Source organism: Malaclemys terrapin, chromosome 1 (genome assembly GCF_027887155.1).
Source record: "Malaclemys terrapin pileata isolate rMalTer1 chromosome 1, rMalTer1.hap1, whole genome shotgun sequence".
Classification (NCBI taxonomy): domain Eukaryota; kingdom Metazoa; phylum Chordata; order Testudines; family Emydidae; genus Malaclemys; species Malaclemys terrapin.
In genome coordinates this window covers 83,380,141-83,397,506 of record NC_071505.1, presented here as the reverse complement: position 1 = coordinate 83,397,506, position 17,366 = coordinate 83,380,141, and the positions used below count along the sequence as shown (strand labels likewise).

Genomic DNA, 17,366 nt, shown 5'->3' with positions numbered 1-17,366 from the left:
GACACAGCCTGGATGGGCCGGGCCAGGCCAGGAAAGGGGAAGAGCAAAGATGACCCCCAATTATGGTGCCTGCATGTCAGTGAGAATCTCAATAGTGATGTCAAGAAGGACAAAGCAGATGAGGGAGTGGGAAGACGATGAAGGGTGGAGACAGACATTCAATTTTGGCCATGTTAAGTTTAAGCTTATGTCAAGACATCCAGGAGGAGATGTCAGAGAGGGAGGCTTATGTGCAGGATTGGTGGGAGGGAGGCAGATAGGCGGGTAAGGAGCTAGAAGGTAGAGTTTACCCGTCATTGTAGATGTAAAAATGGTAGCTTATGAGCTTATGAGACCACCAAAGGGAACGGATGTAAAGCAAGAAGAGATGGGGCAAAGGATGGAGCCCTGCAGAACCCATAAACAGTGGGTGTAGGGAGGACAATGACCCACTAAAAGAGATGATAAAGGAATGGCCCGAAATGCAGGTGGAGAACCATGTGAGAACTTCATGATGAAAGCAAGGGTGGGCAAGTTTTAGAGGAGAGTCTGATCGATGGCCTCCAACGCAGCAGGGAAGTCAAGGAGCAGGAATATGCAGTAGAGAGAAGGAGATCTGGCTCTGGGAAGCATAGTTTCAGTGGACCAAAGCAGAGGAACATGGAGGACAGGATTGTGTGACCAATACATTTAGGGGTGAAGAGAAGAAGGGAGTTGAGGGTGGCCACTGGATAAACAAGTAGGGACAATGTTCTTTTTTTGAAGATGGGGATACCAGAGCAATCATGTCCTATGAGGGAGGGAAGCAGATGAGAGTGAAATATTGAGAACAGTGTGGGAGAAGAAGAGCGGATGGAATGATTAGATGGAAAGGTGCTAGAGGAAAAGAGCAGGCAAGAAACCCCAGGGTTGGTAACAGGAGAGCATGTTAAAGAAATGGAATAAGCCACCCTGGATCTTACTAATAGCAGGTTGCTAGGTGCTGTTGCTATTAGCACAGATCCAACAGTGTTGACAAGGCCAAAATATATATGGACGCGTCCTCTCTCAAGGATGCAGTAGCCTCCAAAGCCACTATAGTCTCCCTCATAGCCACATATTTGCCAACTCCCTCCCCTCCCCCATGCCAATTTCCTCCCCTCATCCCAGGTAGCACGCGGAAAGCCCTTGTGGAAGTAGGCTGTGCAGAATGTAAGGGGTCTGGGCTCACCAAGCATGTTCCCCAAATCCTGCACTCCCATCTCCCCATGCAACACCACACCAGCCCCACCGTGCCCATGGCCCTTTACGTCTATGGGGCAGGGGGTAGCAGGGTTTGCCCCTTAAAAGTAACTCTGTCCACTCACAAACTAAACATTTCTCCCTTTTTAAGAACAGCTAATAATCATGTACACGTTGGGTTGTTTCAGACGCCGGCATGAGTGGTGCTGTTCCCAGGCTGTGTTACTATCTGATAGCCATCCTCCTGGAGTGTATCCATGGGGATTCAGGAGATATGGCAAACGATGTAACTGAACTAGATCAGGATAAATGGTCAGAGATCTATGTTCTTAGGGTTCTGTAAGTTAAAGGCCATTGACTTGAAACCAGCTATCTCTGCAGCCAGAACCAATATAGTTCAGCGAAGTACACAGTATTACGCAGGCTGAGCTAGCTGTGAGGTCTTGGGACACTGTTCTGAATAAACCCCACATCTGCTTTTACTTCTTCCCAGAGAACCTTCTTAAAAGAGTATATTAGCAGCTGTCATGATCCAGATGACAATGAATACCCAATAACCCAACACCTTTTTAAAAAGGTTCTTTGGGAAGAAATAAAGAGCAAAAGGCAGGAGGATGAGCTTATTCAGAGTTGTGTCCCGAGGTCTGATCCCTAATAATGGATGCAGAGAGACCCCATTTCTCTGAAGTACGGTCCCTAAAGAAGGGCTAGTACTTAAAGAGAGATTTGAAACTGAGTTGTAACCCAGTCCGGTCAATCAATACCTTAAGGTGCCTGACAGTAGTACTAAGGTAAAGTCCACACCCTGTGAAGATCAGAGCACTAGAGTTGTCACTTTCAGCTGGAGCCAGGAGCTAGCCACAGTAAGGCTCGAATTTGGTTAATATTTAATACAAGAAGTGCAGGCTGCATTCCAGTCTTCATATGACCGAGGCCATCAGACAGCAGCAAAACCACAGGAGGAATTTAAGGTGTAAACAACAGAACAGAATCACCTGTCCTTAAATTACATGTGGAAACTGATATACCATCTCATGTTATGCCCCCACTGGCAATATAATCAGTATTGTATTTTAATCCTGCTGGGATGCTATTATCCCAAAGCCAGTAATAACCACACTATCTATCTCAGTCGTAGGAGCACTGCTTTAAAAAAACATTTCAAATTAATGTTATTTATTGTACAAACAGCACTATAGTGAGGAAGAGCAGAGCTCCCACCTTCGCCCCAAAAAGGAGCAAAGTTGGTGTAACCCTTACTAGCACAGGGCATGTCACATCATGATAGATGACCCCTACAGAAGTTACCCCTTTAGCTAACGTGCTATAAGGTTTGTAACTGTGGTGCTAAAGGGCTCCGGCCCTGCAGATGATGAATGTGAAGGGAAGGGCTGTTGTGTACACCCTCATTTCATACGTTAGGAATCAGTATGTTGTAGAAGTTACGAACTCTGAAGCAGATGCCTCAAGAAAACAGACCTAAATCAGCTTTCCCCATTTTCCAGAAAAAGGCAACAGTGCTAGCAAAACCAAAAAGATAAATAATCTGCAGAACAAGCGATGGAACTGGGCAAAATACTCAAATTTTGTTGTTATTTAAGCATTCCTGTTTTCGTGTTCATTAAATGAAATTCCAAAAAAACCTCTATCAAAAAATTGTACCAATTCCTTTTTGCCTTTAAGAGCAAATTTTCCCAATATCTTCATGTCGCTTTTTTCTTTTTGAAGTTGAGTTGGTCCTGTTTGGTTACAAAAGTCATAAGGTCTTCGTTATGGTTCTCTGATTGGCTGAGCTTTTTATTTATGTGCTCAAGAATAGTTGTTGGAAGCCATTTTGAATCATTTTCTCCGAGGAAGTGGCTGCATTTTGTGAGCTCTTGCTGAACCGTTCAAATGCCCTGTCTGACTTCTAGAGTTGGGAACAGAGTGCATATGTCCTTGACTGTGTCTAGTCCCTATGTGTCTCTGAGATCAGAATCTGGTAAATAAAATGTAGTCGGATGTGTAGCACTTGCCATTCCCAAGTAAAATGAGATGAATTGCAGCGTGCCATCCTAAACTCTAGATCTTGTTACTTTCTATTATAACTTTACTGTTACCTAAATATGGTTGATGTATTTTGTATTTTATTATGTGCTCAATTATGTCAAACTTCTTAAAGATGGAGGATGCTTTTTAAACAAGCCTAAAATTGATTGTTAATACACAGGAAACAGCTACCATGCTCCAATGATGCTGCCAAATGTCTGCAGAGCAAATGGCCCCAAAGAGCACACCGCGTCTCTCACAGATGCATTCAGTCTCTTATAGAGACTGTTAAGAAAGATGTGCTGAACTGTGGAATAAACAGATGGAGAACTGAATCACTGATGTGTTTGTTAATGGACTACAGTCAGTATCAATCAAGAAGAGGCCCATAGTCAACTACAAAACAAACCAGGTTCTTTCTAATTTTTCCTTTTTGAAAATCTTGGGCGTAATAGACTATTTTATAGATAACAAGGAAGCGAAGTATCCAAAGAAATAGTGAATGAATGGACCAACAAGGAAACAAATCAAAATGGCTCTACTGATTCTGGGTATGGTATTAGATTAAAGTAGACTTGCAATGGACCTTGCTTTCAATCTGTGCCATTCTGGGCCTGGTATGGTTTATTTGTCCATTTTTGTGCCCTGAAAGTAAAACATTTACCGTGGTTATTACCACAGCTAGATACTCTGCATGCTAGTCAATGCATCTCAGTTCTGGCTTGCCACACTCCAGTTCTTCCTGCTAACTGTACTTTATGCTTGGAGTTTTTATGATGTGCACAAATGACAGGCAGAGACAAACAAGCTAATTTTCATTGGAGACCCAATCTTAAATCATTCCCTTGTGCCCAAGTACTGCAGGGCTCTAATAAAAGGAAGGCATAATATCTGGTGAATTCAGGATAAGGCTTAAATCATATCCCTAGATTTCCTTGCTTTTGTGAGTGAGTTAGCCACCCTACCATTTATTGTTTTATTTTTTGTTATATATTCAATAAATTTCACTTAATATTGATTGCGTGAACTTTTATTCCTATAGTCTTTCTTTGTGCATATTTTTACAAATGAATTTCCTCTCTAATTTTACTGTGGTGCAGTCAGACGCAAATAACCTAGCATGATGCAAGCACTAAATCATCTGCTTCTTGCTGACTTTCCTCTTGTCCTTTGAATTATTAGGTCTGTCCAGTGACATTATTTTTAGTGAACTCCACCTTCAGGACAACTATTGTTCAACACTGACACTCGTACAATTGTGTAATTAGTTAACATCCACTTTACAGTGAACAGAAACAAATGGGTATTTCTTAGGCTCATGCAGAAAGGAGACTGCAGCAAATGCTTTATGAACCTGTAAGGCCTTTTGAAATTGAAATTGGCTTAAGAGCCCTTTCTTAGAAACCAATTAATTTGATCTGCTTTGAAAGCTAATGAAAATGTCACACTTTATGAATGGGTGCAGCAAGTGGTACTAAAAAAATCAGCCAAGCATCCCATGACATACACATCCACGTTTTGACGGAGTAACTACGTGTATTTGTTTCTTGGCCTTTTCCTCCTTGTTCTGCATACCTTGAAACTGGTTTTAAACGATAGCTGATTGATGTTAACAGCTGCCCCAAGTGAATGTGTCGTTATCCTTCCACCCACTCGGTGAACTGTAATTACTTTTCTCCACATTACCTCTGGGCATGTGTGCAAGAAAGGACTGTACTTTCCACATTTTATATAGGCATCTCCTACACCTTTTTTCCTTCCCCCCTTTTCAATGTGAAAGTCACATGAACATAAAACTGATCCTTCATTTAGTCTTGACCAAATTAGAACCTATTTGTCCAAAACAAGAGTATATTAGACAGACATATCTTACCTGTGCAGTAAAGAAAGCTGGAGTCAGGGATCCCGAAGGAAGTGCTGGGCTGTTGAGGGCGATGGAACCGATATCGGTGCTGGAAAGAACCATGGGCGGCGCTGAGATTTCCAAGCCTTTGGGTTTTTTAGCCTTTGGGGGAAGAGATGGAAATTTCGTCTTGGAACCTGAAGAGAGGTTCAGAGGCTCAAGAGAATCTGAGTCATGGCAACTGGACTCAAGAAAGAGGCTCCTGTGATCTGAAGGGAGGGGTGAGTGAGGAGACAGAGACGGAGACCGTGATGAAGACGGCGAAGTAGTAGATGAAATGCTGGCTGTGGTAGGCAACATTAAAGAAGATATTTTAGCTGACACTGAAGAGGTGAGAAAAGCAGAGCCAGCTGCTGCTTCGGACGTCGATGGCAATGACACAATGGGCTTCATCACTTGCTTGTCTGTTTTGTTTGTCACAAATCTTATAACAGTCCTGACTTCTTCCACCGGTGTGTTTCCTTCCGACTTCTCCTCCAGTTTTTCTGTTTTGATTGGCTTGTGAGTGTCTGGCTGGTTCTGCAGGGAGTTGATGGTGAAAGAAGAGTACAGACCAGAATGGATATATTCGTTACGGCTTGTGCTTTTCAGAGCTGACACATTGTGCTTGTGCTGGTCTCTGCCCTCGGAAAGCATCTTACACTCGCTGTCCTGCAGCAAGAGGCTCTCTCTGCTGATTTCCACAGCATGAGGATCCATTTTCAAAATCTCAGGAAAGGAGACAAACTTGTACACAAACTTCTGTCCAATCACTTTCTTGATGATGTTCTGTGAATACAAAACCACAGGCTAACAAGGTTAGTGATCTGGATACATGGAGTGCATTATTATTGTTTTCTATTTGTATTATAATGCCATGGGGCCATAGTTATGAACCACGACCCCATTGTGCTAGTGTAACGCCGACAAACCCCGGTTGTGGGCGGGTGGGGATCGAACCAACAACTTGCTGTTAGCTAAGGCTGTAGAGCAGACTCATAATCTCTCTCTAAGTGGTCTCAGTGCCACTAGATGGGACAGAAACCACACCCAGGACGTGTGTGGGCTACACTAGGCGCTGTACAAGCACAGAACAAAATACAGTCCCTCCCCAAAGAGCTTACGGTCTCAGTATAAGACGAGAGGAAACGGATGGATCTAGATAGCCAGGGGGTACAAATAAACAATGAAACAATCGTTTACATGGTTTCACATATATAGGCTGACATTGCTCTTTGCTCAAAGTCAGACAGGCATTTCAGTGAGTATTCAAACTCTTCCTTTCCTTAGGCCTGATTCCATCCACCTACCTAAACATTTATGTTACACGCCTCCTCATCACATCGAACAAAATTGCCATCTCTACAATATACACGCCGCAACATGGATTAATCACCTCTCTCTTCCCCTAAAGCAGCTCAGAAATATTTTCTTTCCAATGGAAAAAGAGCATTCTCAGCACCTTGTAGGTTTGACTTCCTCCGCCTTTAGATGGGCTGTCGCACTGTAGAAAACTCAGCTGTAGCTCTTGCAATCCCTAGATCCATGATCTCTAAGGGTTAAGCTTTCCTTTCAGATATTTGCAAATTATAAAACAAATGTAAGCATAGTCTGGATGAGCTCTCCCCAACATCTAGTGGTGAGCTGTGGGGAAAAAACTTCAGAAGCTGATCTCGTTTGCATGGAAACACACACCCTGCCTAGGTGCTCATCATGATGGGATTGCTTGCCCAAATGATCACTTCTGGCTGGTGTTGGATCCCCCGTCTCCTTGTTATTAGGGAAGGAGTAATAAAGGCTTGTTGTGTGAACCGAGGGCAGCAGAACTGTACCTGGCATATCCCGATGGAGGGACTCACCCTCAACTGAACAGCACTCGCTAGACAGGGGACATGGGTTCCAAAGCCCCATGAGTTGAGAGTGGTGTGGGCCCTGTTTAAGGGTTGTTGATGCCACTTGACCATTCCTCTCTCCCATTTAGACTCAACTGAGAGTCTTGTTACAGGTTGCAGAACTGATCACTGATACCTAGATCTAAGTATTAGACCTACTTTGGAACAGTGCCTCTATTGGAAGAGACTGCACAATGTGCACCAGCAGTTAGGTTCCCCCACTAACAGCTGAAATCACTGAGAGCTGTGTTAAGTGTGTGGGGGGGCCTGAAGACATCTTGGTGAGTGGCCAGCCAGGCAGCTGGCAAAGAGGCATGGCCAGCAGGGAGGCTGCTGGAGAGGGCCAGAGCACAGCCCCGCAGAGGCGTGGCAATCGAACATTGGGGTGACAAGCAAGTGCTCGAGCAGTGCAGCGTGTAAGTTGCCTCCTTACCCTCCCCCCTTCACACAGGGTGGGAGGTGAACTCTGTGGATGAACCTCTGAACTCGGGGGCTGCATGGCCAAGGACAGCAACTGTGAGTGAGGTACAGAGAAGGGACAGGCACATTAAAGGGACTTTTGGGTTGCTGGACTTAAGACCCTGAGGAGAAAAGGACACTGCCCAACTTACTTGGTGGTGGGTCTTTTGCTCATGGTTTGTGTTTATGAACCCTAGATGCGGTGTTTTCCCAAATTAATGCTGAGTTACTTCCCTCCTTTTATTAAAAGGTTTTGCTACATTCAGACTCTGTGCTTGCAACAGGGCAAGTATTGCCTCTTAGAGATGCCGGGGGGTGGAGTGTAATTGTCCCAGGTCACCGGGTGGGGGCTCAAGCCGGTTTTGTGTTGTATTGTTGAAAAGGAACCCCTAGATACTGAACCCGGCCCTTGTTGCTGCTGGCTCCACCTGGCAGAAGAGTTACACATACAAAAACCCATGTTCAAATTAGGCATAGCCCATTAAACCTCTATGCCTGCATATATGTGCTAGTGTGCAGGTTTAGCCTCTATAGTCTTGTGCCGCCAATTGACAATGATCACACACCCGTCAGCAGTCATGAAACATGAGCTAAATTTGTGACAAATGCAAATGTTTGCACAGTCTTTGATGTCACAAACAAGTAAAATTACCATCTCAGCTCAGAGGTGAGTACAGGGAAATCTTTTACTCAGACACAAAACAGAATAGAAACACACACAAAAAATCCCAGCTATGTAAATTGTTGTTAGTACAACTGTTTGCTTTTCTTCATATTTGCCCTAATGAAATAATTTACTGGCCCAATCACTTTAATGTTTCTGGGGGTTTGACTTTAATGAGGTTTGGATCAAGCCCTAAATCTACTGATGTGCTTTATATCACAGGGGTAGCCATGTTAGTCTGTGCATCTGAAGAAGTGGGTTTTTTACCCACGAAAGCTTATGCCCAAAAAATCTTAGTCTTTAAAGTGCCACCAGACTCCTCATTGGTTTTGATGTGCTTTTGCCCAATTATACAACATTTTAGACCTACAAGGTCCTTGTATGAGCTCATATGCAGTTACATTATGGTACCAGATAACATGGGCCCATGAAAAGGAAGAGAGCAATGTGGGGGGGGAGGGGAGGCAAAAAAACCTAACTGGCTTCAAAACTAAGCTTGGTATGTTTCTGGAGGGGATGTATGAGGAGACTGGCTACATGCCATTGTAGGCAATCTGTGACTGCTAGTAGTAAATATCTCCAAATATCTCCAGAGGCTGGTGATAGGACACTAGATGGAGAGGGCTCTGAGTTACTACAGAGAATTCTTTCCCAGGTGTCTGGCTGGTGGGTCTTGCCCACATGCTCAGGGTCTAACTGACTGCCATATTTGGGGATCAGGATGGGATTTTCCCCCAGGTCAGCTTGACAGAGACACTGGGGGTTTTTCACCTTTCTCTAATACAGGAGTGGGTGGGTGAGGTTCTGTGGCCTGCAATGTGCAGGTGGTCAGACTAGATGATCATGGTGATCCCTTCTGACCTTAAAGTCGATTGAGTCTGAGACCTCCATATACCTCCAGTTTATGAGATCTCCATATCGAGGAAGAAGAGAGGGCAGGGGCACTTTTTCAGATATTTCAGAAGTGAGTTTTTGTTTTCTTGGGGTCCATGGTTCTTTGACAAAGGATTCTCCCCTTTAAAAGCCTTTTTGGGGAATACCCCTCACTCGGGTGCACAGCTGTTTCTTATAAGATAAAACTGCTCTGTGGTAAGTAAAGTTGAATGTGAACTTACATTATTCCTGTAAACTTAATTTCTTTTTCAGTCAACCATAAATATCTATTCCAAGACTTGGCAAACAAAGTCTCAGACCACTGTTCTCTTTCATTAACTATTTGTTTTGTTGGTTTAAAAAAGAAATTCAGCCTTAATTCCTATTTATGTATCTAGATTCTTACATGGCTTCCATCACTGTAGGCTCTGAAAGCCTCATATACATTAGCAGATTTATCCTCACCAAATCCCAGTGAGATAGGGCACTGTTATTATCCCTGTTTTACAAATGGGGAGCTAGACACACAGAGCAAAAGGGACTTGGCCAAGTTCACAGAAGGAATCTCCAGAGCTGGAAATTAAATCCAAATTTCCCAATCTACTCCTGTAACCGCAAGCCCATGCTTCCTCCAGTCTGAGTTGTACGTGAATCTGTCTACATAGATGAAGATGATTACACAAAGAAGTTCAGAAGATATTTGGAATCTAAATGCATGTGTGTGTTGATTCTCCTGGCTTCATTTTAGGACTTGGTTTATGTTTTTGTCTGCTCTGATGTAGCTGAAACATCGTTCTCAGTTTTACTTCACTCTGACTCAGTTTTACACCTCATACTAAATTTTTGAATTACTTAAAAAAAAATATAAAACTCAAGACTATTCCCAGAATATAACTACTTTCCCCCCCCAACATTTTAATTTAAAAACATCTACTTTTGGCTCCTAAGGGTTTGTTGCATTTAGAATTGGCAATGGATGTTGTGCTTGGAAACGGACTCCCAGCACAAAAAGATTAAATAAAGTTGAGAGGCACTTTACAGTGGAGCAAGCTTGAAACAGGGAAACATTTCTATAAACAGCCATTGAAGGGGCTGGTGATTTTTATGCTTCTTTTGCTATTATTCAAGATAGAATTGTTTTAATACAGGGCCCTTTCAGTGCAGCTTTCTAATCTGCATGAGCCTGCAACGAAGTCCTAATAATTAATGATGGGCAGAGCTTAAAAGGTTGAGTTCACATACTCCTCAAACATTTTGGATGCTGCTTTGAAATGCTCAGCCTAAAAACCCACTATCATAGTGTCAGGGAAAATAAGAATGCAAATTAATTAGCCATTTCTGAAACACCATTGTCATATCTGTAGCCAGAAATGCGCAGATTAACCTTAGCTTTTCTTCACCTTCAGGTTTCCTTGTTTGTTTGTCACTGGCTATGTCCCTTCCAGAAATATGAAAGGTATATCAGACCAGACTCTGAAAGATGGGCGGCAAGGAGATTATCAGCCTTGGCTACAAGCGCTAGCCAAATGGTTTTCTTTCAATATCAGATGGCAAAGGCGGCTGCCTTTGTGCTAATGTCTGCTTCTGCTGAGTTAGGTAACTGTTCACCATGATATCAGAAGAGCAATCACATGCACTTGCCTCATCTTCTGTTTAAATTTCGGATAAATTACCTCAGAGAGAAAACTTGCTTTTATTCACATCTGCTGACCTAGCCATCAGGGTGGGTTAGTGCTAGAGAGGGTGCAGTATGAATAGGAGTAACTGTTGTGTTAGTGTAGTTGGAGGAGTAGAAAACAGGTCCAATGACAGCTTCAGTGCCTCCACTTCCTCAATTTATGAACTGTCTATTGGCCTTATCAGGAGACAGCAATCTCTCTAGTGTTCAGAGCATGGTCTGGGAGCTGGGACACCAGAGTTCTAGTGGCAGGTCTGCAACTGGCTTCTTGAGTGGCTTCCATCAAATCACTCGGCCTCTTGGTGCTCCTCTTTCCTCAGCTGCAAATTAGGGATTATATAACGGTTACCCAGCTTTGTAAAGTGGGTTGAGATTTTTGGATGACTAGAGCTAAGAAGATCTATGTCTGTCCATGACTTTGTGCTAGAATTCCAACCACGTTAGGGAACTCTGTTAAAACATGACTGCACCCTCACCATGTTATAACATGGTTTGAGTTTTCCTGTGCATACCAGACAAAATCGTATACTAAGCAAGAGAAGGGAACCTTGTTAGCATAGTTCTTTTAATGTGGTCATAATTTGATTTGGTTTAGTCTATGCAGGCAAAACTAAACCACTTTATGATATGGTTAGGACACAACCAAGTTGTGGGTTCCCTAATGTAGCTGGGATTCTACTGTAGAAAGACCTAAAGTGATCGATGAGAGCTGTCTGTCCATCCTGATAGCTGCTAGTATCTGGAGTTTACCCCTATAGATAGCAGGTTTTTTTCCCCTGGGAGCAAATGTACAAACCGTTTTGATGTGAATATTGGTTTGATTGACGTCTGGATTTTTCCCTCATTTTGTTTGTTTTCATTCTAACGGATGAGTACAGAGAATTGTTCAGCAGTAACTTCTGTAATTTGAAACCTTAAATGATAAGAAGTGTTCCAGCACCATCCTTTGATCAGAATGAAGAACACTGCTATTGTAAATTATGATTCACTGACTACTGCTTTCTGCACCAGAATATTATTAGAGTGTGCGTATGCTGGGTATGCAGCTAGGTGTGTGAGTATGTTTGTCACATTGTATTTTATTACTTTTTTTTTTAATGTTGAATTCTTTAGCAGATAAAATTCGTTCTGATTGTATCTTTGGAATGAGCTGACGAAGTGGAAGATTTTTACTTAGCTGGATTTAGACAAAACTTGGAAGCAAATGTGTGTCATGCGTAACACTGACCTCACTCAACTTTTCACTGTCAAGAAATCTTGCATGAATAATTTAAGACAATGGTTGCAGTCATGGATGTGAGTGAGATTGGAATCTGGGGTATTTGCTTTATTGCTGCTATTACCTCCAGCTAACAAGCCACCCTGTGCGGCAATCCAAACATTCAACAGCTATTCCATTTGATGATGAAGATACTTAACTGAGTTTTGACAAAAAGAGCTGCTTGCTGATTCTAGCAGAGTCCCAATTTAGCATTAGCAGCAGAAGTGCCCGTGCCAGCCCCAGAAACAGTAGTAGTAAGAAGGTACCTCCCCACAACATTCTTTGCACAACACTAACCTTCCTCTCTGTGCCCTCCCCTCAGAACTACGGACTATCAGAGGAAGATGCATAACTGTGCAGTTGGTTGTCCTAAAATCAATGGTAAAATGTATTATGTTACACAAGGCCTGTCTGTGCACATGTAGTGATCATTAGTTGTTTTAAATATGAGGTAAAGCAATGCTGGGAAAGAATTTTCTGCTTTGGAAAGATATCCTGGTTCCAGTTATTTACTTTTTCCACTTTGTGTTATCACGGGACCTGGGACCGCACACAGCCCCTGCCCAAAAGAACTCACTATCTTAGTATAAAGCAATCGATTGCAGATGGCTATAGGCACACTAGGTATGAGTATGGGTATCTGTTCATATATTTAATCCTGCCTAAGCATGGGGGGGAGGGACTGGATGATCTCTTGAGCTACCTCCTCCCATATATTTCTGTGATTCTATCAGCCCCCTTCCTTCCTCCCCCCTTCTCTTGCTGTGTCTGGAAGACCCACTCCCATTTCTTTAAAAAAAAAAAAAAAAAAAAAAAAAAAAATCACAGCCATCCACAGCCTCTTCCTACCTCGCTCCCTTCAGCTCCTGGCTCTCACAGAGACCTGGATTCCTTCATCTGACACTGCCTCTACAGCTGCCCTCTCTTAGGGAGGCCTCTCCTTCTCTCTCACTCCCCACCCTGGATCAGACCATGGGGAGGGTGTTGGGTTTCTCCTCTCCCATTCCTGCCACTGTCTCTCTCTCCCACCTCCCCCTTCCCAATCTTTCTCTTCTTCTGAACAGCACTGCACCTGACTCTTCTCTCCTTTCCCACTCCATGCTGCTATGATCTACTCTCCACCTAACTCCTCCCATCAGCCTTCCTCTCTGATCTCAACTACTGGATCTCTCTCTCTTCCTCTCCTCACAATCTCCCACACTCATTCTTGGTGACTTCAACCCCCATCTGAACCCTAGCTGAATGTTTTCCATGTCATCACCTCTTCATTCCACCTGCAGCCCTAGTCCTCATTGGGGGAGGGATAGCTCAGTGGTTTGAGGATTGGCCTGCTAAACCCAGGGTTGTGAGTTCAATCCTTGAGGGGGCCATTTAGGGCATTTTGCTCATTGGGGCAAAAATCTGTCTGGGGATTGGTCCTGCTTTGAGCAGGGGGTTGGACTAGATGACCTCCTGAGTCCCTTCCAACCCTGATATTCTATGATTCTGTGATTCAACTCTCCCACACACCAACAGAGCCGTTCGCTTGACTTGCTCTTCACCCCGCACTGTTCTTTTTCTGAGCTCTCTTCTGCTGAGTTCCCCCTCTTTGACCATCATCTGGCCTCTTTCTACATACCCCATGAGCCACTGCTCTCACACCTTGTCACTCACCCTTTCTGTGACTTGCAGTCCATCAATGTCTATGACATCTTGTCTGCTCTGAGCTCAGCCCTCTCTTCCATTGATACAGTTGTTGATTCTCTCCATACATCCCTCTCCTAGACTCTTTTGCTGCTCTCCCATAGCCAGATAGGCCCTGCCAACCTCCAGCCCTGGCTCCCCACCCCAAATATTCGCTTCCTCCGCTTCTGCTCTCATGATGTAGTGCAACTCTGGTGGAACTCCTGTAACCTGGCTGACTTCCTCCACTACAAATTGGTTCTCTCCTCCTTCAGTTCTAGCATCTTCCTAGCTAACCAATTATAATTCTACAACTTAATTGACTCCCACATCCACCATCACAGTCCCCTTTCACTACCTCTGACTCACTCCTCAAGCCCTCCCCTTCTGCCTCCACTGCTTTCTCTGCACAGGTTCTTGCTAATTTCTTCCAAGAGAAATTCCAAGTGACCTTCCCCCCTCTCCTCCTACAACCCTCTTCCTCCCCTGTCACAGATGCAGAAGTTTCTCACCTGCTTTCCTCCACTAACTCCTCCACTTGCCCCAATGGCCCCATCCCATCTACTGATCTCCCTTGCGCCCCCTCGCATCCCCTACTTTACTCTTCTCCGTAACCTCTCGCTCTCCTCTGGCTCTTTCTCCTCACAATACAAGCATGTTTTAGTCTCTCGTATTTTTAAAAAAAGCCATCCTTGAGCCAATTGGCCTTTCCAACTATTGCCTCTCTCCTGTATCCCTTTTACCTCTAAGCTCACTGAACGCAATCCCTGTCAGGCATTTCCCTCCTTCAATTCAATCCCTCTTTTTGTTCTGTTTGCACAGCCTCTAGCACAATGGGGCCCTGGTCCACGAAGTGAGCTCCCAAGCACTACGGTAATACAAATCATCATCATCCTAGACCCACTCCTATTCTGCTTCCACCCCCTGCACTCAACTGAAATCAAAATCGCTCATGACCTCTTCCTAACCAGGACTCCATCCTCATCCTTCTTAACCTGTCAGCTGCCTTCAATACAATCAACCATTCTCCTCTTCTTGAAATCTTGTCCTCCCTTGGCTTCCATGGAACTCTGTCCTCTCCTGGTTCTCTTCCTGCTTCTCCTACCTCACTCCTTCATAGTGTCCTTCAAAGGATCCTCCTCATCCACCCCTCTTCAGTTTTCTGTAGGGATTTGTCAAGGACCTGCTCCTAACACAGCACCCTCTTGGAGTGTTGCTGGGGCTGTGCACTCTCTCAGGTCCAGTTACTCCAGTGGGATGCTCTGTAGCACTCTGGCAGTGATGGGTTCTCAGGCCGTAGGCTGAGCCCTTCTGGATACTTCTCTCCCTTTCAGAGTTCTGGGGAATACACAAACAGCTCAGTAGCCGCAAAAGAAAAGAGAGAAAGAAAAAGAAACACACAGGCTGTCCCAGCCAAGACATTGGCCTCTCTTCCTTCAGCGGGGCCCCGGGTGGGCCACAGTCCAACTCAAAGCAAAAATTATAGGAGACAGCCTCCCCTCTTCAGCCACATTCCTTTTAGGCCAGGGTGTGGACTCTGCTTGCTACCAGGCCTCTTCCTGGGAGTTGGGAAGCTCAGCAATCAGCTCCCCTCTCACAGCTGCTTTTACTGAGCTGAGTGTCACGCTTGTAAACCCCTCCTCCATTCCTGGCATGACTTGCAGGTGCAGCAGGTTGGGGCTACTCCAGCCCAGAGCAGCTCCTTAACCCCTTCTAGGCTGGTACAGGGTTTATAGACTCTCTCATTGGGTACCTTATCTTCTCCATCTTATCTGTGGCTAATCTCGCCTGCAAACAGAAATTCAGCTACCATATCTATGCTGACTCACATAGCTACCTCTCTTCTCCAGACCTGTCTCCTTCTGTCCAGGCTAAAATCTGAGCCTGTCTCTCTGACATCGCCTCACGGATGTCTAGTTGTTAGGTCAAGCTCAACATGACTAAAACAGCACTCTGAATATCCTCCCCCAAGCCCTCCCGGCTACAGTCTTTCTCAATCACTGTGGACAAACCCACCATCCTGCCTGTTACTCAGGCCCATAACCAGGGTGTCATCTTCAAATCAGACCTCTCTCTAGGCCCTCATCTCCAGGCTGTGTCTAAATATTGCCAATTCTTTCTACACAGCATCTGTAAGATACAGCCTTTCCTATGCATCCACACAGCTAAAACTCTTGTCCAGGATCTCCTCATCTTGATTACTGCAACATCCTTTTCTCTGGCCTGGACCAATGTAATCTTGTCCCAGATATCCATTCAGAATGCTGCTGCAAAGATCATTTTCCTAGCCTGCCGCTTTGACCATGTCACCCTCCTGGCATCCCTCCGCTGGCTCTCCTTCTCTTTTGCATCATACATAAACTACTTGTCTTCACTCTTCACGTGCTTTCACTGCCTGTCCCCACATTATCATATCTCATTCACTTCAAAACCTCAGCTTCTGTCTTTGATCAGCCTGTGATACCAGTCTCCATTGCTTGCTTTTAAATGTTCAAACAAGCTTTCTCCCAAGCTGTCCCTCACATTTGGGAGGAACTTTTTGGTAAACATCTGCGGAGCTACCTCAGTATCCTCCTTCAAATCTTTCCTTAATACTCTCCTTTTCTGAAGGGAGCATGCTCAGTTTCTCTATGGGGATGTTGCGTGTGTAGTTGAGTCACTTGTAGAAACTGGGAAGGGATGGAGCATGCTTAGTGAGGATGGAAACTTCAGAGATTTTAGTTGCTAAAAGACATAAGGCTGGTCTATACTGGGAACTTACATGGTATAGCTCTGTCGCTCACCGAGGTGAAATATCCTGAGAGACATAGTTATACTGACCTGACCCCCAGCGTGGGCAGTGCTAGTGGATTACCTACACCAATGGGAGTGTAGGTATTATCTACATTGAAGTGCAGCAACTATGCCACTGGAAGGGTTTAGGTGTAGACATACCCACAGATCTCTACTGAGCAAGTGTGAACTGCAATTTTTCAGAGGCTTACAACTTGTCCAAATTTGGGGAGATTTTCACAGAGGTGGCAAAAGGCAGATCCCTGCCACAAAGGCCAATCCCTTACCACATTTCATGTCCCTGCTCCAAAGTACAGGGGCCCAACCACTGTTCAAAGTCACCTGAATTTTTTAACATGGTCAGAAAAACAGAATTTTCCCTGGTGTGATGGGGTATTCACTGCACACAGGACCGATGGGGGTTAAGATGGCCAGGTAGGCCAATTAATCCTCAGGCTGCACTTAGAGGAGGAACCAAGGAGCAGGGAGCTAATTGAAAGCAGGCTCAGATAAGCAGGAACGGGCGGGGCCTATAAAGCCAGGAAGCTGGCAACAGAAGGAGGCTGCTGCTGGGAAAGGGCAGTAACTCCCTGAAAAAAGGAAGCAGTGTTTGGAGGCTGCAGAACGTGCAGGCTGCAGTCACTCCCTGGAAAGAGGGAGGAGGGTTTGGAACTGGTACACCCAGAGAGAGAAGGGGAACCAGAGAGCAGGATGCCATCCAGGGAAGGAGCAGTGTGGACAGAGAGAGGAAAGCCCACAACTGCTGGGCTGAAGGTACTGGAGTAGTGGGTGGGCCGAGGTTCCCCTACAAGCCACCTAGGACATGGCATAGACTGGCAGAGCAGTGAGCTGGAAGACTGTAGAGAGAGACTTTGGTACCCCAAAAGGGGGAACACTAAGTGACCTAGCTGGAGGGCTAAGTCACAAAGGAGATGCTGTGGGTCCTGGAGCATGAAAGGAGCCGCAGACCAGAGAGAGTCGGAGCAATGCTGTGC

General features: G+C 44.8%; 1 protein-coding gene across 1 annotated transcript in view; it reads right to left on the bottom strand.

Moving 5' to 3' along the window:
• Positions 1 to 17,366, bottom strand: part of ELK3 (ETS transcription factor ELK3) — a 62,866-nt gene that overhangs the window by 8,538 nt on the left and 36,962 nt on the right. The window contains exon 3 of the mRNA XM_054028496.1: positions 5,102 to 5,899. Coding sequence (XP_053884471.1) covers positions 5,102 to 5,899 — 798 coding nt within the window. The remainder of the gene's footprint in view (positions 1 to 5,101; positions 5,900 to 17,366) is intronic.